The sequence below is a fragment of the Protopterus annectens genome, chromosome 2.part1, assembly GCF_019279795.1.
Source record: "Protopterus annectens isolate FY-2018-M chromosome 2.part1, PAN1.0, whole genome shotgun sequence".
NCBI classification, from domain to species: Eukaryota; Metazoa; Chordata; order Ceratodontiformes; family Protopteridae; genus Protopterus; species Protopterus annectens.
This window is the reverse complement of record NC_056729.1, coordinates 1,466,436,176-1,466,463,291: the sequence shown is the minus strand read 5'-3', so window position 1 is coordinate 1,466,463,291 and position 27,116 is coordinate 1,466,436,176. Positions and strand designations below refer to the sequence as shown.

At 39.7% G+C, this 27,116-nt stretch overlaps 1 protein-coding gene across 1 annotated transcript in view; it reads left to right on the top strand.

The window, feature by feature from the left end:
• The window catches only part of WDR19 (WD repeat domain 19), a 3,663,919-nt gene that overhangs the window by 628,019 nt on the left and 3,008,784 nt on the right, over positions 1-27,116 (top strand). The window contains exon 9 of the mRNA XM_044062937.1: positions 25,709-25,882. Coding sequence (XP_043918872.1) covers positions 25,709-25,882 — 174 coding nt within the window. The remainder of the gene's footprint in view (positions 1-25,708; positions 25,883-27,116) is intronic.

Sequence of the window (27,116 nt, the reverse complement as noted above, 5' to 3'; positions counted from 1 at the left end):
GCAGTGCTTTCAGCGTTGCAAGCCCTTCAAGCCTCTCTTCCCTTGGGCGAGAGTGCAATCCAGACAGACAATATGTCTGTAGTGTGGTACATCAACAAACAAGGCGGAACCAGGTCATACCCCTGTGTCGAGAAGCACTCAGACTGTGGCAATGGGTGATTTCTTCTCAGCGTTTTCTGATAGCAACGCACATCCCCGGGAAGTCCAATCACATTGCGGACAAGTTGAGCAGAGCTATACTCATGCCTCACGAGTGGTCTCTGAAAGACTCTGTAGTGAGAGAGATATTTCTCAAGTGGGGTCAGCCTTGCTGCGATCTTTTTGCTACTCCCCAAAACAGCAAGTGCAGAGAATACTTCACTCTATTCCCTTTACCAGGCCAACCCAGCAGGGACGCTCTAGTCCAAGTTTGGCCCCGGGACTTCTGTATGCATTTCCTCCTTTCCCTCTGATCTCTCAAGTAATACAGAAAGCTATCGCTCAGAAGGCCTCATTGATCCTCATTGCTCCTTACTGGCCTCGACAAGTGTGGTTCCCCTTTCTACATCGTTTCTCTTGAGCGACCGTGGAGTCTGGACCTAGTTCCAGATCTTTTGATCCACCAATCGGGTCAGTTTCATCGCTCCCTCCCCTCTCTGAACCTCACTGCTTGGTTCCTCCAGTTCCAACCGTAGCCAGGCTTCCTCAATTATCTCACTCGGTTAGAGATATATTGATAGCTTCCCATAAATCTTCCACTCGAAAGATTTATTTGAGTAAGTGGAAACGTTTCTCATACTGGGCACAAGGAAAGGACATAGATCCTTTCACCGCTTCCATCCAACTAGTCCTTGATTTTCTAGCTGAACTCTTCCATGCAGGTTCATCTCCATCTACTCTTAAGGTTCAATTGGCAGCTATTTCTAATTTTCATGTGGGCATTTCTGAATCTGCCCTAATGTCCCACAAACTTTGCAAAGCCTTTTTGAAAGGAGTTTTTCTCAGACCTCCTATAAGAAATCCTCCTTCTCCTTGGGACCTAAATTTAGTTCTTGCTTCTTTGATTCTTTCCCCTTTCGAACCTGCAGCTTCATGTTCCTTGAAATTATTATCATGGAAAACTCTCTTTCTGGTGGCTATCACATCAGCTAGAAGAATTTCAGAACTTCAAGCACTCAGTTGTCGTTCTCCTTATCTCTTGTTCCATAAGGACAGAGTTTCCTTCTGAACTAACCCGTCCTTTTGCCTAAGGTGGTTTCAACATCAAATCTAAACCAATGCATTGACCTCCCTGTCTTTTTCCCAGAGTATTCAAATAGGTCTGAACAAAAATTACACTGCCTGGATGTTCATCGTCAATTAAGGTACTACTTGGACAGGACGAAACAATTCAGAAAATCTGATCAGCTGTTTGTCTCCTATGCGGAAAGCAGAAAGGGACTTCCAGTTTCAAAGGTATCATTATCCAGATGGCTAACATCTCTGATTACCCTTGTTTATGAGATTAGACACCAAAACTGCCTAATAAACCTAAAGCCCATTCCACCAGAGCTTTGGCTACTTCTCTAGCCTTCCAAGACAGACTGCCTATTGACACCATTTGTGCAGCTGCTACTTGGGCTACTCCTCACACTTTTATTTCCCATTATAAGTTGGATTTAGCTTCTAGGCATAGAGCTAATTTTGGTTCCACTGTTCTCAGGAGTCTGTTCCGTTAGGCCACCCGGGACAAGGTGCTAGGGACGGTCCCATCCAGCAAGAATGAAGGCGAGATAGACAACTTAACATATAGAAGTTATGTTCTTACCATAACGTTCCATGTTAGTTGTCTTCTTCTCGCTTCTTCTTCGTCCCACCCTCCTTCCCTGGCCTGGACAGACCTAGAGGAGTTGTGATCGTGACCTCTCTTTCTACCACCTCTTTCTTAGTCATATGCTATTATGCATATTTCTTGTTTCAGGATGTAGGTCACCCCTTTTCTTCCTGCTGTTAGAGGTGGATTCTGTTTACAGTTATACTGTTATTGATATAAGCTGGGTTAGCTTACAAACGAGATCTGAGGTAACTCTCGCCTAGCATTGTGGGATATAAGGGGAGCCTTGAGCCGGTGGAACCAACTCTCGAGCTTTTAGAGTGGCCGAGTCGGAGCCGAGGTCGGCTCCGAACCCATCCAGCAAGAAGAAGGCGAGAAGAAGACAACTAACATGGAACGTTATGGTAAGAACATAACTTCTATTTTTCTGCTTGTGCCATATATAGGAACCTTAACTGTGTAGTTGTAAAGTACCCCTTCAAATTGGGTAATCCCAATCTGCCCTCTTCTACTGGAGGAATCAGTTTATCGCACTTGTCTCTTGCCATCTTCCCCTCCCAGATAAAGTCCTTCAGCTCTTTATTAATTGCTATCCACAACTTCTCCTCTGGTTGATAAAAATATGCCTGACCTGTGAATAAGACTAAAAGGACTAAAAACATTTTGACTGCTAGTATTTTACTATCCGTATACATACAACAAAGCTTCCGTTTTCTCAGTTTTTGTATTATCTTTTGCTTAGACTCCTCCCACATATCCTTAGCTGCCACACCAGAATCATTTTTAATCCATATTCCTAAATACTTCATTTTATCATGTCCTCAAGAATAAGGATATTGCTGAACCAATTTGTGTGTGGGTACATAATTTACCAGTATTGCCTTAATTTTAGCTTCATTAATTTTGTATCCTGAAAAGATCTGAAACTGTTTCAAAATGTTCCACAACACTGTAATGTCTTTCTGGTTTTGTCAAGTGTAAAATATCATCTGCAGATAGAGCCAGCTTTTTTTGACTACCATACCAATTATATCCTTGAATTTGAGTCCCTTATTTTCTTTACCAGTGGTTCTAAATATAATGCAAATAAGAAAGGGGAAAGAGGACAACCCTGCCTGGTTCCTGTGCTCAAGCAGAAATTATCAGAAAGGACTTTATTCACTTTAAGTTTCGCCTCTTATACCTCATACATCCTCCTATTCAACCTTATAATTATTTTTTCAGGAAATGCAAATGCTTCCATTGCCCTGCTCATAAAGTTGCATTTTACTCTGTCAAATGCTTTCTGTGCATCAAAACCCAACAACAACAATGGTATTTTCTTACATTCTGCTTCCCTCTGGGTCATCAGTGTTCTGTTAATGTTGTCAAATATTTGCCTCCCCTCCACAAAACCACATTGATCCATATCTATCAATTTTGGCATTTCTTTTGTCATTCTTTTAGCCATTATAGACGTAAACACTGTATAATTATAATTTAGTATTAAAATGGGCCTATATGAAGCTGAGTCCAATGAATCTTTACCCTCTTTAGGTATTACAGCTACCACTGCTTTCTTCCAGGATGTCGGTACTTCTTCTCCTCCTCTTAAAATACTGTTAAACAAAACCTTCAAGATCTTTATCAGTTTTTTTCCCTCCAAGCTTCCAAACTTCCACAGGAATACCATGTATTGATAGGTTCATAGGTAGGTACTAGGCTACTGGCCCTAGGGCCTATATAAGTCTAGCCAAAAAGGTACCCTGGCTTTCGCCACCCAAGAAAATTATTTTCTTGTGCCCCTGTTGAGCAGAGCCACAAAAAGGATCCCCGGGGTAAATTTCCTATGTCCCATCCAATCATCAAGATTTTTCTTGAAGAGTGCTAATGGGGAGCTTTGTTTGATATAGATAGGTAGTTTGTTCCAGAGTAAGAATCTATCCCTCCAGCATGTTCTGTTTATTGTGATGACAAGGTTTAGGTCCCTAGAGCATGTATCTCAGAGGGATTGGGATTTCTTTAAGTGGAGCATGTCCAACAGTTTTGGGTTTGTATGTTAGGCAGAGATCGCCTCTGAGTAGGCGATATGCGACAGAGTAAACTGGAGCTTGTTGAGACTGTCTGCATAGGGCATCTGATTGAAGCTGGTAATCCTCTTTGTGAGGTATTTCTGTGGCCTTTCCAGTTGTAGATGTCTTGTGAGGTACATACCAAAAGGGGAGCTGTATTCTATAATGGGTCTAATGCGTGACGAGTAGAGGTGAACAATGACCTCTTTTTCCCTGGATGAGAAACCTTTTGTGATGAGGTGTGCCACGTAGAAGGATTTCCTGACTACTATGGCAATGTGATTATTAAAGGAGAGAGTACTGTCCACCTGTGACCCAAGGTCTCTTATCACACTTTCGGTATTAAGTAGACTACCGCCTATGTGGTAGTTCACGGGTACAGAGTTTTTACCAAAAGGGATGACATTGCACTTTTTGGCATTGAGCTTGAGGCCATGGCTTCGACACCAGGCATCTGTCTCAGTGCGGCCCTTTTGTAGGATGTCCACATAGTTAGGAGTTTCGATTATGGCTCCTTGTTTGCAGTCATCCGTGAACTTTGTTAGCCAAAGACCTTCTGTGTTAGCCTGTACTTCAGGGAAGTAGATAGCAAACAGGAGAGGACCCAGGACTGAACCCTGTGGTACTCCACTTGTCACTGGTCTGAAGTCGGATTTAGAGTCTGCTACTTTCACAGTGTGGGTTCTGTCAGTGAGCCAGTTGGCAACCCATCTTGTGACATATGGCTTTATACCTAGTTTAGTGAGTTTATCTATAATTCCAGAGTGGGGGATGATGTTGAAAGCCTTGGCGAGATCTAGATAGGCTGTGTGAACCACTTTACCATCATAAATAGCTTTGGTGACCACTTCAAAGATGTCTGTCAGGTTTAGGAGACATTATCTGCCTTTTACAAACCCGAACTGGGTGATGTCCAGAGTTTGGAGATTACCAATGTCATTGTTTATAAGTTCCATGATGATATGTTCCATAGCCTTGCAGACCAGGCTCATCAGTCTAATGGGGTGGAAGTTCCCGGGGTCTGTGGTGGCTCCGCCTTTGTGGAGTAGGATAACAGTTGCTGTGCACCATTCAGTGGGCACAAAGCCTGAGTTGAGGCTATGATTGAACATGGTACTTAGGTTGGGTACCAGATGTTCTTTGTGTTTCACTGTTGCAGTCATTACATTTGTGTAATCTGCCTGCAGGTTGCCCTCGGTCAGCCTGAATATCAAAGTCTTGCGTCCTGCGTCAGTTGCTGTCTCCTCTTCCATGATGTCAGGGATACAAAACATGCAGCCAACGCCATTTTAATCAGTCTTTCTTGCCGCGCGGTGCCCGAAGCAGAAGCAGTTCACAAGTGCTGGTCGGCCGACTCCTGAAATTTTTGTTTTCAAGTTTCAGAAGCAAAGTCTTCAAACTAAAGCTAATTACCCCATTGGGGAAACTTTTTCTTGCTCCTTACCGATGTCAGTAAAAGCTAATAATTGCATTACTTGTGGGAAGCAAATACCTCATAAGGATTTTCATTTGTACTATATTCCTTGCCTAGGCCATGATCACAATGTGCCTTGCTGTTGGTTTTGTGCTAAATTTAACCAACGCACTATTAAGCGTCGGTATATTTTTGCTTCTAAATATTTTGGCTCAAGATTTAACTACCCTGAAATGTCGTTGGTTAGCAATTCGGCTACCGGAGTTCAGAAAAACACAAGGAAAAAGACAGAGACAGACCGTCAAGGTCCAAAACCGATGACGAAGCTTCTCCTAAGCCAGTCGCCGGTTCGCCGGTACTCAGTGAGGCACTTTCGCAGCCCCAGATACCCACTACTTTTGAGTCGCAGGCCTCTACCGAGACCTATTCGGAGTCCGGTATGCCTCGAGATTCGCAAAGTATTGAACCCGCGGATGTCTCACCCTTGGATGGGTCCGGAGCCGTTGAGCAGGCACCGGCTTCTGAGGGTATTTTCAGGCCTCAATATTTTTATATTAAACTGACGCCATCAACAAAAACAAGGTCAAAAACAACTTGTATGTCTAAAAAACCGATGCATGAGCCACGTGCTCATGCCCCTATGCCTAAAAAACAAATGATCAAAATGGCTGAGGATTTAATTACCTTTATCAGGGGTTCCAACCCCCTCCCCCCCCCCCCCGCTAAGAGGCCTAGGCAAGGCACTGATTATGAATCTTCAGATCAGATTTCCATTTCTTCTGATTCCTCTTCTGATCAGGAATTTTCTATTCCACCTTATGAGAATTCTGATGCAGAGGAATCCATCCCATCTGCATCTCCTCCTGAGGATTACTCTTTTGGAGAGACTTTGCATACTTTAAGGGGACATTTTCACTGGGAGAATCAGGACTTCTCTGAATCAAAAAAGAGGCTTGGGGATTTCCTCCTCCTTCCTCAGCATAGGCCTTTGGCAATACCTCCTGTTTTAGACATTGTTGATGATGTGTTCTGGGAATCAAGCATGGCTCCTGATTGCCTGCCTCCGGCTCCTAGTAAGCCAGACAGATATTACAGGGTTACTGACTCCCACAAATTTCATTTCAAAAAAACTGCTGCTGATCCTGAGACTGTTTCTCAGGGTCCCAATGGTGTAAAGGCTTCTACAGCCAAAAATCCTACCCCTTCTGCTAGAGATTCCAGGGTGCTGGATAGATGGGGTAAGAAGGTTTACACGTCTGCAACCTTGTCAATGAGGGCTTTAAACTGCCAGTTTCATATGCTTAAATATCAACAGCATGTTATGGGCTTACTGAAACAGAAAATTATGTTGATTACTGATTGTGTGGAAAATAGAGTTACAGGATTTATTGCATTCAGCAGACAGGTTGGAAAGCATACTTTGCAATGTGGATTTGATTTCTTGGAGGCCTCTTGTAGGGCCACCATTACTGGATCTGTGATAAGGCATGCCTGGCTCAAGGAGCAAAATCAGCCTGATCATGTTAAAGCTAAATTGTTGGATGCCCCTTTGCAGCATGATACTCTGTTTGGAAATAAGGCAGAAGAGGTTTTAAAGAAAGATAAAGCTAAATCTATGCAAAATGTAAAATATTTCATGCAAGTGCAGCCACCCAGGTTCAGTAGGCACTGGCCTACAAAAAATTGGTCCTTTCCTGTGTCCAACAGAGCCACTCAGAGGGCAAACCCAGGTGCTCAAAAGGCTTCAGATATCAATCACAGGGATCTTACAGGTCAAAGCAATGGGGTGCCTCCACCTCCAAATCTGGAGGTAACAAAGCACAACCCTACAGTAAGCAGTCTCAATGACTTTCCTCTACCATCTCCAAGCACTTATCTTTTGGCAGCCCCCTTGGGGGGAAAACTAGCACTTAATGCTCAAAATTGGCAGTTAATAACCCAGGACAAGTGGGCATTAAACATAGTATCCCAGGTGTACAAATTTAATTTCCATACTTTGCCAATTCCAAACGGATGGCCGGATCTGCCAGAAAACCAGTGGGCAGAGGCCCAGAAACAAGTCATATCCCTCATGGATATGGGGGCTATTCAACTGGTACCAGAAAAGGAAAAAGGACAGGATTTTATTCAAGACTGTTCCTGGTACCCAGAAAAGACGATTCATGGCATCCAATACTGGACTTATCGATTCTGAACATGTTCCTGGACATTCCAAAATTCAAATGTTGACTTTACAACAGCTACTGCCTATGCTAGGCAAGAATGCTTGGTTAGTAACTCTAGACTTAAAAGAGGCATACCTGCATATCCCAATAAGGGAATCTTGCAGAAGATACCTCCGCTTCAAAACAGGTTTTTTGCATTACCAATTCTCTGCACTGCCCTTTGGCTTATCTACTCCGCCCAGAGTCTTTACAAAGTGCCTGGCACCAGTAATTGCATTCTGCAGACAAAGAAACATTCAAATTTATCCTTATCTGGACAATTGTCTCATTCAGGCAGAGGACAAGGACACTCTTCTTCAACAGCTGGCATTTGTAAAAAGGCTTCTAGCATGCCTAGGGTCCACCATAAATGAAAAGAAATCACAACTGGTACCCTCTCAAATAATTACATTCCTGGGTGCAAGCTTGAATACAACTGCCCAGATGGCTTACCTCACGCCAGACAAATAAATACAATTGACAACATATTTCAATCAAATGGCAACAAAAACCCAGTTATCTGCAAGACAAATTCTGCAGGCTTTGGGGTTCATAGCATCCTGCATTCTACTAATTCCATATGCGAGACTGCATATGAGGAAACTTCAATGGTACCTAAAAAGTTTATGGAGTCAACATTGTCACAGCCTGGAAACAATGATTCCTCTCATTCCCTGCCTACAACAGGAGTTCCTTTGGTGTGCAAAGACGTGTCACCAAAACAAAGGACTGTCATTCACTCTACCCCCTGCCACCCAAACCCTAACTACAGACACATCAGACTGTGCTTGGGGGGCCCACCTGGCAGGGAGATGCATTCAGGGCAAACGGAACCCAAACTAAATGCATCTGCATATCAACTAGAAAGAAATGCTAGCTGTTCAGAATGCTCTGACAGCCTTCAAGGACTTACTTCATCCAGGACAACTACTGATAAAGACGGACAACATCACAGTACTTAAACAAGCAGGGGGGTACCCACTCCTACCCCCATTGCAGACTAGCCATCTTCAAGCTCATTTCCTGCCAGGAAAGCAAAATACTCTGGCAGATGACCTAAGCAGAAATATTATGGACCTGCACGAATGGAAACTGGATCCACAAATCTTCAGCATGTTAACACAGAAAGACATAGATCTATTTGCCTCTCCCCAAAACTATCAGTTGGACAAATTCTGCACAAGAACTCATCACAAAAAAGCATGGAAAGTGGATGCTCTATCCTTCAGCTGGAAAAACCTATCAGTCTATGCCTTTCCCCCTCTGCCTCTACTCTCGAAGGTCTTACTAAAAGTCAGACAGGAAAAAACAAAAATGATTCTAATTGCTCCAGACTGGCCTCGCCAACACTGGTACCCACTTCTAAGGAATATGTCACACCTTCCTCTGTGGTACTTGCCTCAAACACCTTATCTACTGTCTCAGCAGAACTATCAAATTCTGCACACTCAGCTCCAAACTCTGAATCTTGCAGCATGGCTTATCAACTAATTATTCAAACCACATCTCTCAGTAAACCTGTGATGGATGTCATTTTGGAAGCCAGAAGGCCTAGTACTAGAAAATCTTATGGTGATAAATGGAAGAGATTCTGTGCTTGGAACCAAGCACAAGGAGGAGACACAGCAAGGCCCAATATCCCTCAGATTTTACAATACTTAACTGAGATGCTTGACAAGGGCCTATTCTTTTCTTCAATAAAAATCCATGCCTCTGCCATCTCAGCTTATTGCAATACAGAGCCTCCCCTCTTTTCTCATCCACTGCTAAAACAGTATCTCAGAGGGGCCAAAAATTTAAGGCCTCCCAGGAGAGCACCAACTCCTGCATGGCACCTCAATTTTGTACTGGAAAAACTCACCCTGCCTCCTTTTGAACCAGCAGCTACTGCGGCTATAAAATTTCGATCTTGGAAGACAGTGTTTCTTTTGGCAGTCACTTCAGCTAGAAGGGTTTCGGAACTACAGGCTCTCATGGCAGTGGAGCCTTTCATTATATTTTACCCAGACAGGGTGGCCCTAAGGACCAACTCTTTCTTTATGCCTAAGGTGGTATCCAGTGTGGCTCTTAACCAGACCATTCAACTGACAACTTTTTTCCCAAATCCGCAGAACAAGGGGGAGCGGATTCTGCATTCATTGGATGTGCACAGACAACTAAGATTCTACTTAAACAGGACAAAATCTCTAAGAAAGTCTGAGCAACTACTGGTAGCATTTGCTGCAGGATCAGAGGAGAAGGCTGTATAAAAGCAGACTATTTCTAAATGGATAAGCCACTGGATTCGTTTCTGCTATTTGCACCATGGTAAACCTGTGCCCAAGGGGATCAGATCCCATTCCACCAGGGCTGCCTCTACTTCAGCAGCTTTTCTCAGAGGGGTCACAACCAAAGACATTCTAGAAGCTGCTACTTGGAGCTCTGTTCATACATTCACAAAGCATTATCATTTACCTCTCTTCTCTAAATCTAGGGCAGGCTTTACCATTGCAGTCCTGCAGGGCCTTACAGTTGCTCCTAATGCTGTTTAGTTCCATTCTCCCATCCATAGCTTTGGGATTCTACCCAAATTTAATGACTGCAACAGTGAAACACGAAGAACATAGTACAGTTGTGGAGACTTACCATAAATGTAGATGTTCGAGTGTATTCACTGTTGCAGTCTGGGTTACCCACCCGCCATCCCCCATTCTATACCTTTTCTTTCCTTCACTATACTAAAAAGCCTTTGTGGTGTATTTCCTTTTAGCTGAAGGTAAATTTTATGTTTCTAAGGTGCATTTATATATTTACAGTTTATTTATATATTTTTGCTCCCTATTTGGGGGGCACCTGACATCTGGGGCAAGAAAAACTGATTAAAATGGTGTTGGCTGCATGTTTTATAACCCTGATGACCTGATGTCATGGAAAAGGAGACAGCAACCGACACAGGACCCAAGACTGAGGGCAACCTGCCAGCAGATTACCCAAATGTAATGACTGCAACAGTGAATACACTCGAACATCTACATTTATGGAAGTGTACACAAGTGTACTTTTGTTCTGTAGTTCATGTAGAATGCGGCCCAAGGTGTTGTCAAGTCCCATGGATGCTGTGTTCTTGGCTTTGGAGAGTGTGGTTGTAAGCCGTGATTATAGGAACTTTGCATTCTTCCGGTATAGAGATGGGCCCTTTAGGGGATGAGAGGAGGGTAAAGTTAGCAGTGAACCTATCTGCCAGGATGTTGGCAATATCAGTTGGTTCTGTATAGTTAGTGCCATTGTGCTGTAACTCAGAGCAGATCTGGGTGTTGCCATTGAGATTCTTGACATAGCTATAGAATGCTTTGTGGTTGTCTTTAGAATCGGTGGCAATTTTGTTTTCGTAACTAGCTTTGGAGAATTTTATGAGGGATCTCAGCTTCTTACTGAGACTGACCAGGAATTTCTTCCAGTCATGGGATTTTACTCTTTTTTGCAACAGTTTCTTTCTTCTGTTGTACAATTTGTTTATGGCATGGGACCACCAGATTGACTTCCTTTTTTTGGAGGATAGCATCTTGGTTCTGTTAGGGATTGCACGATCCATGCACTCGTGTAAGTGCTTATAAAGTGCATTAGTGTAGGATTCAGCAGTCATACCTCTATTGTCCATCTACTAGGGTGTCGAGAAGTTTGCCACTTCTGTCTTAAGAAGCATGAAGTTGGCTTTGGAGAAATTTTTTACAGTGGTTTCCCTAATGGGGGAGGGGGGGTGTGATGTGGATGTCTAGGGTGATTAGCTTATGGTCGGATCTGACCAACGAGGAATTGATGTCTGGTGTGGAACACCGGTTGCCCATGTTGGTAATGACTAGGTCTAGGATATTGCTGCCCCTGGTGGGGATGTGGATAAGTTGATCCAAGGTGTTGGAATTTATGAATTCCAGAAAATGTTGAGCATACATGAGTAGTTTTCCCAGTTAATGGTGGGGTAGTTGAAATTGCCCATTATTAGGGTGTTAAGTTGTACATTAATATTTTCCAGTGTATCAAGAAATGAGGAGTAAGAATTTTGGGGCATGGTGGGGGATCTGTAGTAAGCTACAGTTTGGATTGTGGTCTTGCCCAGAGTTAGTTGCACTTGGATAATCTCTGATGCATTATGCTGAGCAACTAGCCTGGAGGTGTGGATATCCTTAATGAATATGGACACGCCTCTGCCTTTAGTGTTTCGGTCCAGCTTAGGTAGCCGAAAGATGTGGTATGAATTATAGTCTGGTAATGCAGGGGTGCTCTCTGGAGCCTTGAATCAAGTATCTGTCACTGCACAGATGTCGATGTTCTCCATTTTAAGGAGTACCTCGAGTGAGTGCATTTTGAGGTTTAGACTTCTAGCACTGAGTAGCATTACTCTCAGATTTTGCTTTCTTGTACCTGTTACGGTGGTGAATTTGTCATTTAAACCTTGCCTAAAAAGGCACTATAGGGGTGGCAAGAGCCTTAGCCAGTATTTGGAATCCAAAGGGCGACAGGTGCAGGCCATGTCTGGCAAAGCATTGTGGTCTGTCGATCATGTCATCCCAGGCAGATACTGGATCCCCTTAGAATGACACCAGAAGCTTAGACAATTTTTGAAGTCAGCCTTTTTGTCCTTGTACTTTGGTATCATTCTGGGTGATGGAAGGATGCTACTCAGGGCTAGGGTCATACCTGCCTGGGCTACAAGATCGGGCGGCTACCCCATGTCTCTTGTCATGTAGCCCAGGGAGGTATGTCTCAGGTCATTCCCAACAACATGGACAATGACAGAGTCATATTAGTACTTGTTGTGGAGTGACCCGAGTGCTTGCTTTATGTGGCGGATCTTGGCACCCAGCAGGCAGCTGACAGTAACTTTCTCCTTGTTTAGACTTGTGAGTGGAACATCAATGTGCCTAACTATAGAGTCACCTATGACTAGAGTGTTGGGTACATTGTTATGCTTTATGGGCTGTGGTTGAGTGGCACACTATGTGCCATTTGGGTTGTGTTGGGAGTGGAGGTTGCTTGCGTTTCTGCTTTGGAGATCCCTGTTGCTTGGGCAGATTTTTATTGAGAGTCTTTGTGAATGTAGGTGTGTATTTTGTGTTTCTGTGTGTGTGTTTTGGTGATGTAGGTTTTGAGGGACTATGTGATGAGTGTGGTGTGGTGCAAGTGTTTACCTTCTCCTCTTATCGGTCTAGTCCAGTCTTGGGTGACGAGAGCTTTGCTTCCAGTTTGGCTATATAAGTGCATCTCTCACAGGTTGTAGTGTTGTGTGGTAGGAGAGGGTTGTCTGTGTACATAAGGCAATTGCTGCATTGCCCTAAGATGCCCAGATTCATCAAGTAGACAGGAGAAAACACTGGGAACTGTTTTCCCCTAGACAAGTGAGGAAAGTTGAGTGCTGTAGTAATTTGGAGCTTATTTAGTGCTTACAACGAGTTCTGATCATGTGCTGAGCTCAAAGAAACAGATTTGATTGCTAAAACTAAAAACTGGCTAGTTCTAAGGGAAAATTTGAAGAGCAGGCTTTGGTGCTTAGAATAGTTTAACCCTAGCTAAGCGACGATGCATAAAGTGCTTTTTTTTAATTTTTTTATGTATTTTTTTTTTTTTTTAGATAAGCTACCTAGTGCTTAGCACTCCCACTGATAAGCTAGAAGTCTTCCCTCCAACACAGAAAGGCTTGGGGGCTCAGAAACTTACAAACAGTCCTGGATACAGCAAATCTGTATCTGAACTAGACTACTTACAGGAAAGGCAGGAAACAGCTTAGAAATTTTTATTTTTTTGTAAAGTGGAAAGGGAGAAAGGAGGAGCAGAAGATAATTCAAAGTTAAGAAACTAAGTGGGTTAGCCTTCTCAGATGTTCTCCCTGTATTCGGTAGAATGAGGTAGTGACACTAGACTGGGAGGAGTGTCTCAGATCAAATTTACAGTAGGGGTGGGCAACTGCAAAGTCACCAAGTATATACCAATAGGGAGGGAGGGTGGGAAACAAAAATCAGAACAAACAAACCCAAACAGATGCTTAACAAATGTAGAAAATCTCCAGTTAATACCTCACACACAGTGAGACTAGCTAGAAAAGTATGCAGTAGACAATAAAAGTGCCATAAATAACTCGTAAAAATAAGCAAAAAACAGGATACTTAATGTTATACATCACAAATCAGAGTTTCTCAGTGCCCTTCCTCCAGTTCGCTCAGTGTGAAATGGCAGAAACACTCACAAGTTAACGTCTTAAATAACCAAAAGTTGAAACCTGAATCAACTTTAAATAAAAATCTTGAAAGAACCAATGAGGTGCTTACTCCAAGCCATAGTCCAGGTAACCACAATCGGCCAATGACCACAGAGACTTTCCTCTAACTGAAATGCAAGAATGGCTTTGGCTAAACTAAGATGGCCTGGAACATGTGCTCAGCCACACAGCCTCTACAAACAAACAATTAGGCCCAAAACACAAGCCTGAATATGGACAATGCTACAACTACCCACACTACTTAGGTAGAAAAAAACTGCAGAAATGTTTATCACAGCAGAAAAGCAGCAGTAAGCCTTTAAATGAAAGTTTTAAACAGGTAAAAGAGCAAGGAGACTCTAGAGAATGCTTTTAAATGCAAACAAATAAGTTATATGATACACTCCTTGGCAGGAAATCAGAACAAACAAACCCAAACAGATGTTTAACAAATGTAGAAAATTTTCAGTTAATACCTCACATACAGTGAAACTAGCTAGAAAAGTATGCAACAGACAATAAAAGTGCTATAAATAACTAGTAAAAATAAGCAAAAAATAAGATACTTAATGCTGTATGTCACAGATCAGAGTTTGCCCTTCCTCTGATTAGCTCAGTGTGAAATTCCTGGGTACTTTCCTGTATATTGGTTATACATCGCAGTTTTTATCGTATCTCATCCTATCTTAACCATTAGTAATTGAGCATCATCTCCCTTTAACCTTGGCATATTTAATTCTTCCATAAACATTTCCATTTGTATCTTTTCCTTATTTCCATATTTCCCTGCTTTATACATACTTTCATAGAATTTCCGAAATATTTCTAATACCTCTAAAGTATCTCGTTATAGGCTCCCTAAGCTTGGTGACAGTCTTTTTTACTTTCTGTTGCCTAAGTCATTGTGCTAAAAGTTTTTGTGCTCTAGTGTTGTTAAAAAAAACAGTTGCTTTAAGGCAATCTTTCTAAACTCATGCATATTATTGAGGTAATCCTTTTTTTCTGCTTAGCATTCTGCTGTTGATCCTCTTCTTGTCTGTGAGATTCCCCCTATTCTGCTATACTTTAACATTTGTCAGTTCCTCTAAATAATTTGTGTTACTTCTTAACCATATCTCCCTTTCTTTTATTCCCAACCTATTTTAAACTCCACCTTAATTTTATCCCACTCCCTAGCTATATTTTCTGAAGAAATTTCTATCTTAATAGCTCCTGAGTAATCTCCACTATTCAGTCCTTAGATACCTCTGTTTTCAACAGATATGTGGGAAAGCGCCAGTGTCTAAATTTTAGTTCATTACTTTGTGTTTTTATTTTAGTTATTATTGACACATGATCTGAAATAGTTACTGGGTGCATAACGAGACTTTGAATTAAATGCACATGTTCTTGTGAAATGTAAATTCTGTCTAGCCTAACCCATTTTTATATGTTGGGGAATAATATGCAAATTCACTCTGAACTCCTGTTACTGAATTCACATCTTTAATGCCAAATATTTTCATACATTTCTTCAAAAATCTACCCTCCTTTGTTATAGTTTAATTCTAGGCCCCCAGCCACATCTTTATTGCTGCAAATCACGTTCCAGTACTCACCCATAAGTAATATTCCTTGCTGAAAACCGATTATTTCTCTGAGAATTTTCTTAAGCTCCATTATAACAGTTTTAGGTGGAATATAAATACATGCCAGTGTAATCCTCCTCCATTTCCAGTAGCCCCTTAGCACTATAATTCTCCCATTATTATTTTTTATCCTCTGCTATCACTGTTGGAGATCCTCTTGCAATTAATATAAGTGCTCCTCTTGCAATTAATATAAGTGCTCCTCTTTTCCTTTGCCTCATGTTTTCCACTGAGTAACCATCCTGAAAGCCTTTCTTATCAAATTCACATGTTCATTTCTAAGTGTGTCTCCTGTAACATATCTATTTGCACTCTACATTTTTAAATCTAGTTCACTACTTTTTCTTTTTTGTATTTATCTGTGAGACCATTGCCATTTAAAGACATTACAGAAAGTACCATTGCATTAAAAAGTTATTATTCCCACATTTTATGTATAACACCTTTTTTGTTAAATGTCTAGTTCCAGCGTTTGTGTTATATACATGCACTCTTTGAAAGGTTGATCTTTTATACAGCTGTTTCTTGTCATACCCATTTGAGCTTGTCACATCTTACAAAACTTTTTGTTTTATTGAAAGCCCTCAAAAAAAAAAGTACTCCCCAATACACCCCTAAAACCTATGTTCATCTTCAAATATTGAAGTTTTGCCCTCCTAATAGGAACAAAAGTCCCAAACTTGACAGCCACACTCAGACTTGAGTTAACTGAAAAGAAAGGTTATGCATGGTGCAGCCTTTGCTTCTACTAAGTGCTAAGTGGTTTTGTCTTAGCTTTGTAGCTCTCCCAGCTGGGAAAACCCCTGAATGTTTTCAGAGAACATCATGTCCTAGCCAATTTCTTCTTTTTTTTTCCTCAGCCAAACTAAGTACCAGCCTGTAGCCAGTTTCCATTTGTCAGATTGTTTCCATGAAAACATGAAGACCAGCTGCAGAATTTCTACTAAGCAAACTTTTATCTGCTAGAAAAAAAGTTTTTTTGTCTTTCTTGATCTTCTGGACATCAGGAACTTCATTTACCAATTTCCATTAACAATTCACAGTTATTTGCAGGCTTTTGCCATTTTAAATGGTTCTCTACCCATAGTTCTGTTTTTATCTGCTTATACTATTGCCACCATCTTGGAGTCATCTAGCTTATTTTCTAGGACAGACTGTCTTTGTTCACGTGACGTGTTCAAAGTCTCACATTTTGTAGTTTTATAACTGGCACCCATTAGCAAGCAAATGGGATCCAGGGATTTGACTGTATATTACAGTGTCAAGGAGGAAACAGACCTTTGGGGTTTTGGCAGTATGACCTACCCCATAGCGCAACAGTGTGATTTCACACATGCAGGTTTATATTTATTTTAATCTGTATGTGTGTATGTGCATGCATTTTTACACTGCTAGATGAATAGTTAATTCATATCCAGATTATTTCATTAGAAGTTATGTTTCAGTAAGCTGTTTACTACCTTTTATTACAGAGGTATATTTGATTTATATCTTACTGGCGTCAGCCATCAATCAGTTTAGTCAAAGTTCCTCTTCATTAGCTTCTGAGAGTTATTTACTTCTGTAGTTATTTTGTAGAACAATGCATAGCAATTCATCCCATGGGGCATTAAAAGTTTCCTGGCTATATTAATGGGCAGAAATGGTGTTTGCAGATGAGAATGTATTGTTTTACATTTTTATAATTGCAAGGAGTGATAATGTGAGGTATTGTCAGCTGTTCCAGGGGAAGTAGGGCAGTAGATGCGTAGCATATGTTAGCACAGCTAGTTGAAAGTTTGTATTGAGTTGTATGTCATTTGTATATCAAACTGATTTGTACAGATGTTTGTGTTGAAAAATGTATTTGTAAAGCTGCTTGTGTTAAAAATATATCAATAGTGTGTCCGACTGACAGAAAAAGAATATACATTTATATCAGACTGCACTTTTGTAACTGTGGAACTGTATATATGTTAACAGAGGATACTGGAAGAGAAGAGGTTACTCTCAGTCCAGCTAACTTTGACAAATAGTAAGAAATTAAATTACTTAATTTAGGCCATAAAGATTGTATCTTAAAGTTCTATTTGCAGCCAGAGACATAATGTGTGGGCAAACAAGTACTAGGAAGCCTTCTGTGTTGTCTCTAGCAGGGAACTAATTGTACTCTGGAAGAGTGGAAGTGTTTTATGACTTCCAGAAGCTGCAACAGGTCTTAGCAAGCTCTATGTGTGTGTATTATTGACATGTGTGCTAAATCCTGGCAGCTTCTAGCCAAGAGGGTACCATGGAAACCGGAAGTCAGATGACCAGATGTATGTGATGTCATTCTGTAATTCATCACTAAAATGGTAGTTTAATGCTAGATTAGACTGAAGTCTCAGAGCAGTCTGTTTCTGGAGCCTGACAAAGAAGGACCCCTCACCTAATTCACCTTGCCTTGCTCTAGTAAGTGAACCAGCGAATAGTAATTATTTAAATCAGTCAGGAAAATATAGTGAGATTAGTTAAGTACTGTTTTTTTGTATCTTTGTGAATCTGTTCATCTGTGTTATTCCAACACTTCCTGAGGCTGAAACGTTGGTGTTTATTCTAAATAGATATTTAGTATTTTCATGTCCATTGATTATTTATTATTAAATATATTTAAACTTTTCATTGTGGCTGGTTTTAAACTTTTCATTGTGGCTGGTCCTTTAGAGAATATATTAAACTTTGAAAAGACTTGCATCTATTTGATGACACTGTGGCCACTCCTGAAAGCCTTAATGCACTGACCAAACACTATCATTTGTATTAATATTAATTTCACTCTGTGTAATTGGGTACCCTTGCAAGAGCCTTAGAGTAGCTGGCTTTGGAGTGTCTAGTGGCAGTGCAACTATCTTATAGTCTGGGCAGAAAGGAGCATAGCTAGTAAATCTATGCCAGCCTTTCCCAGCTGTGTGTGTGTGTGTGTGTGTGTGTGTGTGTGTGTGTGTGTGTGTGTGTGTGTGTGTGTGAAATCAAATCTCAGAGTGTGTGTCAGCTGCTTGGAGCAGGCATGAAGCACTGGTTTCACAGACAGTGTGGTGGAAGACTTGGCTTTGTTACTTGGCTGAGGACTCAACTCTGTAGCTGTGCCAGTAGGGAGACTTATTGGACATCTGGAGAGAGAGGGGAAAACCAGCCCCCGGACTGAGTGTGTTCCCTGTGTTCTCTTAAGGGAAATTGTGCTTGAAGAAGAGAGCTGCATCTGGAAATACTGTGTGTAACTATTTTTGTTCCAAGTTAATGTCCCACTCCTGTGTCAGTGAGGATTCAGGGTTCTTGATTACTGGCCCAGAGTGGGGATGTCACACGAGGGTTCACGATTTTACAACATGAGAGCTGTTTGTTTACTGCATCCATCATCTTTTCCCCACATTGAAATATGATTTGAAGAACTGATTAGGCTGTGCACAGACCCATCTAGTGAAAGACAGTCATATGCTCACCTTTAAATCAGTCTGTATTGCCATGAGTATTCTTTGGTGAATTCAATGAAGGTAGGAAGCCACTTTTGTAATTGTAGGGTAGGAGGATAATCCATTTGTCATGATTTAGTGTTATATTGCCTATGTTATTTTCATTACCTAATATTATAAGGTATGTAGGCTTACACACAATGTAGTTTATAAAACTACTTGAGACTTTGATCTTCTCTGCAAATTATCATTTTCTAATTTTCTTAAATCTATATGTTCAAATAAATGATCATCTTTGAGTAACTTTTAGATTATAATTAGGTAGCTCTTAATCTTCTGTAATGCATTTGGTAGGGGTTAAGATTGTGGGTTTGGTTGCCACTAAGTGGGGTGGGGGGGTTGGTTATGCTTAAGGTTATGGTCTGATTTATGGTTAAGATTGTGGGGCATTATGTCCTGTATGCTTTCCACAATAAATACTTTTAATAATCTGCTTATTGTTGTAATGTTTGTATTATTTGAAATTCCATTTATAACAAAATGTTTAAGATACTATGGTTTTCAGCAATTTCATCTCTGTTAGATTGTCCTTGTTATGCTGAACAGATGTTTGGCTATCCCTGATGAGTTATTTCAGTAGTTAGTAATACTGCAACAGTGATCATAAGAAGGATGTCATACATGTATACTGCATGAAAATAATGGTAAATATCACTATACTTTGTTTTCAGTCTGTTTAATTACTCCAAGACTTTTGGGTTTCTAATACCATGATGGGAATGGACTCCATTACTAAGTCAAAGTATTTTTAGAACTCATGAAATTAGTATTGTTTCAGTCTTTGATGTTAGCCAAAAGTGCACTTCACAACACCTGCAATGTGCCCAGAATTGATCCTTCTGCAGTTCATATGGAGTTACATGTATTGGTAACATATTTAAATCCAAATGTAAATTCTTTGATAGCCATTGCTCCTGCTAATATTGGAACTGTCTGGGTATCGTTCTTCCACAGTCATTATTTCTGCCTGTAAATCCTGGTATTTTATGACTTTGTATCTCGCTGTACTTAAGACACTAGAATCACTGGGTATAGCAATTTCAGTAATCAATGCTACTTTTCTCTTCTTTTTATGGACTGCTATATCTGGTTTTCTTGCATCTATGTTTTGAACTGTTAAGTAATTAAGTAATGGTGATCCCATGTGATACAAACTTCATCATTTTCTGTAGTGCTCTCTGGCTCATGTTTCCAGTGCTTCTCAGCTACTTCAATATTATAATGCTTGTACAATCCCCAGTGCAACAGTGTTGCCATATTATTATGCCTTTCCATATACAGGCATTCTGCCATTAATGTGTCACACCCAGCAACAAGATGTATGACTGCTTTCAATTCTGTTTTACAAAACCTGCATGTGTCAGTTTCTCCAACTTGTTCAATGAACTTTGTAAATCGTGTATGTAATCCACTATTCTGGGCCGCCAATTTTAACCTTTCTTCTTTTGGTTTAAATTCACCTTTCCGTAACCAATCCTGCATTAGATTCTGATAAACATGAGGTTGTTCCAGGAGTTTTCTGTAATTGCAACTATGTTTATCCATGTTACACATTTCTTGCCTTCTCATCTGATCTTTCACCTTATATTCTATCTTTTGTTTTTTTTTTTTGGCACATTCAGTTGTAGCCTGATTTTTTTGTCTACTTCTGGTTTGATTTCCATTCCCAATTAACACCAATATGCTTCTTTTAAACTAAGCAGAGAAGTCATCTTAGGCTTGTATCCTCATGTTTTAAAACTTTCTGTATATTTGAATTTTGTGAGGTCAGCAGATTTGTAAGGAGTCCTGCGGTTACTGATCTGTAGATGTAATCAATTTTGAGGAGGCCCATACCTCTTTCAGAACGGGGAATATATAATTTTGGTATACACTGATTTTTCTAAATCATTTGATAAGCGTGAATCACTTTTCTGGTTTTCCTGTCCAACTGATCCAATACCTTTTGAGGCCAGTCAGTCACCCCAAAACTGTAAGGCCGAACAGGAAGACCAAATTGGTTTATAGCTTGGACATTCTTCCTAGATGTCGGAGCTGTTTTAAGTATTCATTTCAGTCTTCTAAAATATTCCTTACTTAGTTTTATTCACAGGTGTTTATGTTTCATTGTTGATCCTTCATTCATCAGTTCCCAAATATTTATATAATCTCTATTGCTGAAGTTTTTATATCACATTTCTGTCTCAAACTGATATATCTATATATATATATATATATATATATATATATATATATATATATATATATATTTTTTTTTTTTTTTTTTTTTTTTTTTTGTGCTGCAGATTTCCTGCTTTAATGATTGCTTTTGCACATTTATCAAGACCAAATGACATTCTTATATCATCTGAGAAAGTTTTGACCACTTCCAGTTGTGTTTTCTGCTCCTCATCTGCTAATCTTTAGTTTTAAATCATCCACAAAATGAAGCTAAGTCTTTACACTTTGTTGTTTTCTGGGAGCCAAATTGTAGCCATGACATAATCTATTAAGTAGACAGCTTAATGGGTTAAGGGCAAGAAGAAAAAAAAGGCGGTGGAAAAGAGTCTTCCTGGAATACCCAACTTTTAATTTTTATGCCTGGGATAATCATTTGTCCTTTATCATGGCTTAGCTGCAAATGGTTTGCCACTGTTTATGATCACTGTAATGTAATCGATCAATATAGGGTGTATTTTATACATTTGAAAGCACTCTTTTACCCACAAATGCTGTCAAATGCTTTTTGTTGTCTATCCATGCCATACTTAGATTCTTCTTTTTATAATTGTCCATTATGACTTTCTTTAGCAGCAAATGATCCTTTGTTCCATATGACTTTCTTTTGTTAACCTTTTGTTTTATTGCCATGATTAAGTTCATAGGATCATAGGAGGTTACTAAGCTAATGGACCTGGGGCCCATACAAGCCTAGCCAAGAATTTATGCCCAAAAAGAAACCTCAGTCAGCACTTGGCACCCTTGTCAATGAGAGACACTGGTGGAACCCCTGGGACAGATTTGTGGTTTTCCATCCACTCATCAAGGTTGCACTTGAAGAGGTTCAGCAAGGTGCTCTGTTTGACGTGTATGACAAGTCTATTCCAGAGACGGGGCAACCTCTGGGAGACAAACTCGTCTCTCCAGCAGGTTTTGTTGATGCATATTGGAGTCAGGTCTTTTGAGAAGGTAGTGCGTGAGGAGTTAGACATATGGATATGGAGCATCTCTAGTAGGGCAGGATCCAAGATTGCCTTGTAGGCGAGATGCAGATTACCCCTAAGCAATCTGTACGATACCAAATAGATTGTTAGTGATTTGAGCCTGTCTGCATAGGACAGGTGTTGGAGGACATGGATTCTCTTTGTGAGGTATTTCAGTGGCCTTTCCAGTTGATGCAGATGTTTGGAGAGGTACATCCCAAATGGGGCATTATACTCAATTATTGGTCTAATGAGGGGGGGAGGAGTATAGAGAGGTAATAACCTCCTTTTTTCTTTATGCAGTCCCTTTACGTATTAGATGAACCAAGTAAAAGGCTTTTCTGGCCACAAATCAGCCATGGCAGTTGCATTTTTTTTTCAAAGGCCTTGGCCAAGTCAAGGTAAGCTGTATGCACTGACTTTCCCTCATCCAGGGCCTTGGTTAACAGTCTGAAAGAAGTCAACTAGGTTCAGCAGGCAAATTCTGCCCTTGATGAATCCGAATTGGGTGGGGTCAAGTGCTTGGAGATTGTCCTATGTCCTTGTTTATGAGATCCATAATAATACACTCCAATGCTTTACAGAACAGACTTGTCAAGTTTTCTTCTAAATGACTATAAACTCTATCGGCATCAATTCCAGTGTATAGTTTATACAACATTGGTAGGCAAGTTATTGGTCTATAGTTTTTAGGATAACTTGCAGGTTCACTCTTAACAAGAAGTTGTTTTTCCTGTTGTTAACCAGGTTGACGTCTGTTTGGAGTGCACGCATATAGTTCTTACTCATGGCTAAATCTTTTTGTAAAGATGTTAGTACTTTTAGCCAGATGTTTGGTATTGCATCTGGGCCTGGGGTTTTCCATTTAGGAGCTTTTCTTTATTCTTTTTCAATTTCTCTGGCTGTTACTTCCTCCAGTTTCATATCCAATCCATTTGACTTTCTTATTCTTTCTTTTACGACTTCTGTTTATTCAGCATCTTTGTTCCACAGGATCTTTATAGATATTTCTCCAAAATGTGTATTCCTTCTTTTTTTTGGCGGTGTTTCAATTCCTTTTACCTTGTTTCCCAATTTGCTGTAAAACCTTTTTGGGTCATGAATAAATTGCTTATGTTGTACTTTTCCTTTATATTTATGTGTATATCTTCTAAGTTTTCCTCCCTGTGCTGATAGCTTTAGTTTATTATTTGCAATAGTATACGATAGAACTTGATTTGTTCTAATACTGCATTGCTTTTATCACATCTGTCTTTCTGAGTATTTTTGTTAATCTATTCACTCTTCTGTACTGTTCTAACAGTGACACTTCTTGTGTTAATTGCTTTATAGTTTTCCCTGTTCGATACTTCCATGGTGGCATTTTATTCATAGGAGGTTATTAGATAATGGGTATAGAACCCTTACAAGCCTAGCCATGTTGTACCCGAGTTACCCTTATAATCTTAGCCATGTTGTACCTGAGTTACCCTAAATGACCTTAGTTAGAAGGGCATTATCAGCAGAGCAAGTCTAAGGTCAGCACTGACTACCTCTGTCCAAGAGGGACACGGGCGTGTACCCTAGGATGAGTTTACAGTCTCCCATCCATTTGTCCAAGTTATGCTTGAATATGGTCAGTGATGAGCTCTACTTTACGTGAATTGGGAGTCTATTCCAAAGGAGCAGCAATCTGTGGGAGAAATATATGTCTCTCCAGCATGTTCTGTTGATGTCACAGGCTAGCTCAAAATCCCTGGAATGAGTGACTCTTGTCCTATTTGATTTGTAGACATGCAACATTTCCATTAGGGAAGGGTTGGAGAGTGCCATATAAGCTAGGCAGAAGTCGCCTCTCAGTAGCCTGTAAGATGCAGTGTATAGTGACAGAGCTTTTATTCTATCAACATCAACATAAGACATGGTTTGGAGGCCCTGAATTTTCCTTGCGAGAAACCTTCCTTTCCCTTACTACCCTGTGTTTTTTATGGTGGACTTCATCTGTTATTAATTTAGCTGCACAGTAATACATCCTATTTAATTCTGATATATCACGTGCATTTCTATAAACAGTCCTGATTACTGTGTTCATTTGTTTTATCAAACTTCTAACATTTTGGGTCTTACTATCTTACTGACTTTTTGTAGTTTATTTATTTAATTGATCTTAATATGTCTATCCATCTCTATTAAATAAAGCAACTTTTCCATTAGATCGTTTTCTTCTAAACTGAGGGCACATTCTTTGTTTTCTATTTCCTGTGGACAGTCTACAGAAAGTTTCAGAGCATCTTCCTGTGCCATATTCTCTTCAGTTTCATCCTGTGTCATCCATTGCCCTTTCATATGGGAACTCACTGGCCTATCACTCCACAACGACTGCATCCGAGTTGCCACAGTTTCCTGTTCCTTCCCTTGCTGTGCAACTACAACTGAACTTTTATACCGGTTTCCATTGAAGGCTCCAAAGTATCTTCATATGGCAGTTGATCAGATATTTCCCGCTCCATTGGTTTCTCTTTAATTTGGTGATTTCATTATTCTGTCCTGCTGTGGTGTTATTAGAGTTAGATTTTCTGCACTAAATCCTTCACTTCATAGATAATCCATAACCTCAGTTTCTGTTTCTTTAACTTCTTCATTACTAATCTTCCTTTATATCATTGTATGCGTACACATGTTTCTGTTTTGATTTAATAAAGATGTTAAAAAAAAAAAAAAAAAAAAAAGCAGTCATTTGGGCATTAAGAGCTCCCAAACTTCATCACCTTGCTTCTCAGTTCTACGCATCTTAGTAAATATTTATTTATGGTTGTTTATTACTGTCTGGTTCCTTGTTATTATTTGCACACATAGATTTTAAGATAGTTTTCTCTTAAGAAATGAACTGAGTACTTCCCTAGTTAGCTATGTAGGGAACTGTCCTGTTGCAGTCTAACAAGAGGAATCAGCATTCATTTATTTAATTACTGTTTGGTCACTGGATAGGTGGACTGGTCCAGAGACCCATTTCTTCTATGGCCTGGCCCCAGAGGCAATAAACATTGCAAGTAAATTTAAGTTTTTTACTTCAGATTTGATAAATTGTTACATTTACATAGTTGAAAAAACTCAGAAAGTTCATATAAAGTTATTATCAGTCTTTATGAAATAGAATATTATACAGGTCTTATTAATTTCTAATAAAGTAGCAGGCTTTCATTAATTTTTAGAATTTTACATGGGTTGCAGTACAGTTTAGCTACATGAAATTCCTTTGTTTAAAACTGAATTTCCTAAAAAAAAAAACAAAAAAAAACTTTAATGGAATTGAGTAAAAAATTAGAAATTACACAGATATGCATATAAACAAAGGTAACACAGGAATAAGAAAAGCTAAATAGTAAAGGAAAACAAAGCATTCAGTTGGGCCACAGAGCACATTGCTACTGCATAAAGGCTGTTTTTTGTTGTTTTGCTTGGCTAGACAGCTCACATGTTAATACTTTCTATATTTATGACTTTTCCCTTGTAGAGCTACCGTTACAGTGAGCACCTAACACAGCTGTACTTTGCTGTTATCACACTAATATTATTTTAGCTTCAGGTTAGTTTTCTACTTCCTTTGAAAACGAGGAGCACTTACACATTTTGAACGTACTTCTGATTAATACCTTAGCTAATAACACTAGCTTAGCAACGTAAAATATTGTTAAAAATTTCAAATAATTTTACAAGACTTGTCATTTCATTCCTTTGCAGGTATGGCGATGGCTACATCATGATTGGCTTCTCTCTAGGATACTTTGTAGTAATTTCTACTCACATACGAGAGATTGGTCAGGAACTCTTCCAGAATCACAATCATAAAGACAATCTTACCAGCATTTCTATTTCACATGCACTCAACAAAGCTGCCTCATGTGGTGACAACTGGTAATTCATCATCATTAAATACAGACTGCTCTTATATAACTTGCTCATTGACAACAAATATAAATACTATTACTGAGATTAATAAATTAGAAGTTGTAATGTTTGTATTAAGTAACTTATTAAGGGATTCTGCTAAAATATAATTACATTTCTGAGTTAATAGTTGAATTGTCTAGACCTAGAATTGTTTATTTGCACTTACAGCATTTTTATAAGTAAAATGGTAGAATTGTGGTTAAACTTTGGATATGTGAATGTTCATTTGAGTGAGACTTGCATCTTAACTCCATTAACACTTATGTGTGTGGTGTGGATGGTCGCACCTCTAGCAGCCAACACACAGCTTGCATTCCTGAACATTTTCTGAAAAATGAACTTAAAAGCGTAAGACAGATAAATGTAAATATTTTGTGATCAGTAAAATCTATTAAAACTGGAGAAATAACAATGTTATCAGTACAAAGTATTCTTTGCAGTGATAATGGTCAGTGCATTCATAGTCTTTCCATAAATACTGTAATATATTATAGTGCACAGAAGCCCCAAGTTATATTTTTTGCTAACCTTTTGCAAACAAATTCTCATATCTCGGAAACTGTACAACTTTCCCCTTTCCACTTTACACAAAAAAAAATAAATACATATATATATATATATATGTATATATCACAGTAAGACTCTGTCCGGTTCGATTCTCAGCTAGAACGTCTAATGCGTGGAGACATGCATGAATGGGCGTACCTTCGTTGAAGGTTGTGCATCAGGGCTGGTAACTCGGCACGTAAAAATCAACTACCAATCATTAGCGGACCGGAGTTCCACTGTGGCGACCCCTTAACGGGAAAAGCCGAAAGATACAATATATATATATATATATATATATATATATATATATATTTTTTTTTTTTTTTTTCTAAACTTGTTTCTTGCCTTTCCTGTAAGTCGTCTAGTCCAGATACAGATTTGCTGTATCCAGGACTATTTGTAAGCTTCTGAGCCCCCAAGCCTTTCTGTGTTGGAGGGAAGCCTTCTAACTTAATTTTGTTGCTTAGAACTAGCCAGTTTTCTAGTTTCAGCACTCATATTTATTTCTTTGAGCTCAGCACTTGTTCAGAACTCATTGTAAGCACTAAATAAGCTACAAATTACTACAGCACTCAACTGCCCTCGCTTGTCTAGAGGAAAACAGTTTTTAGTACTTAATAAATAAGCACCTATCCAAGCATGTCTGAGG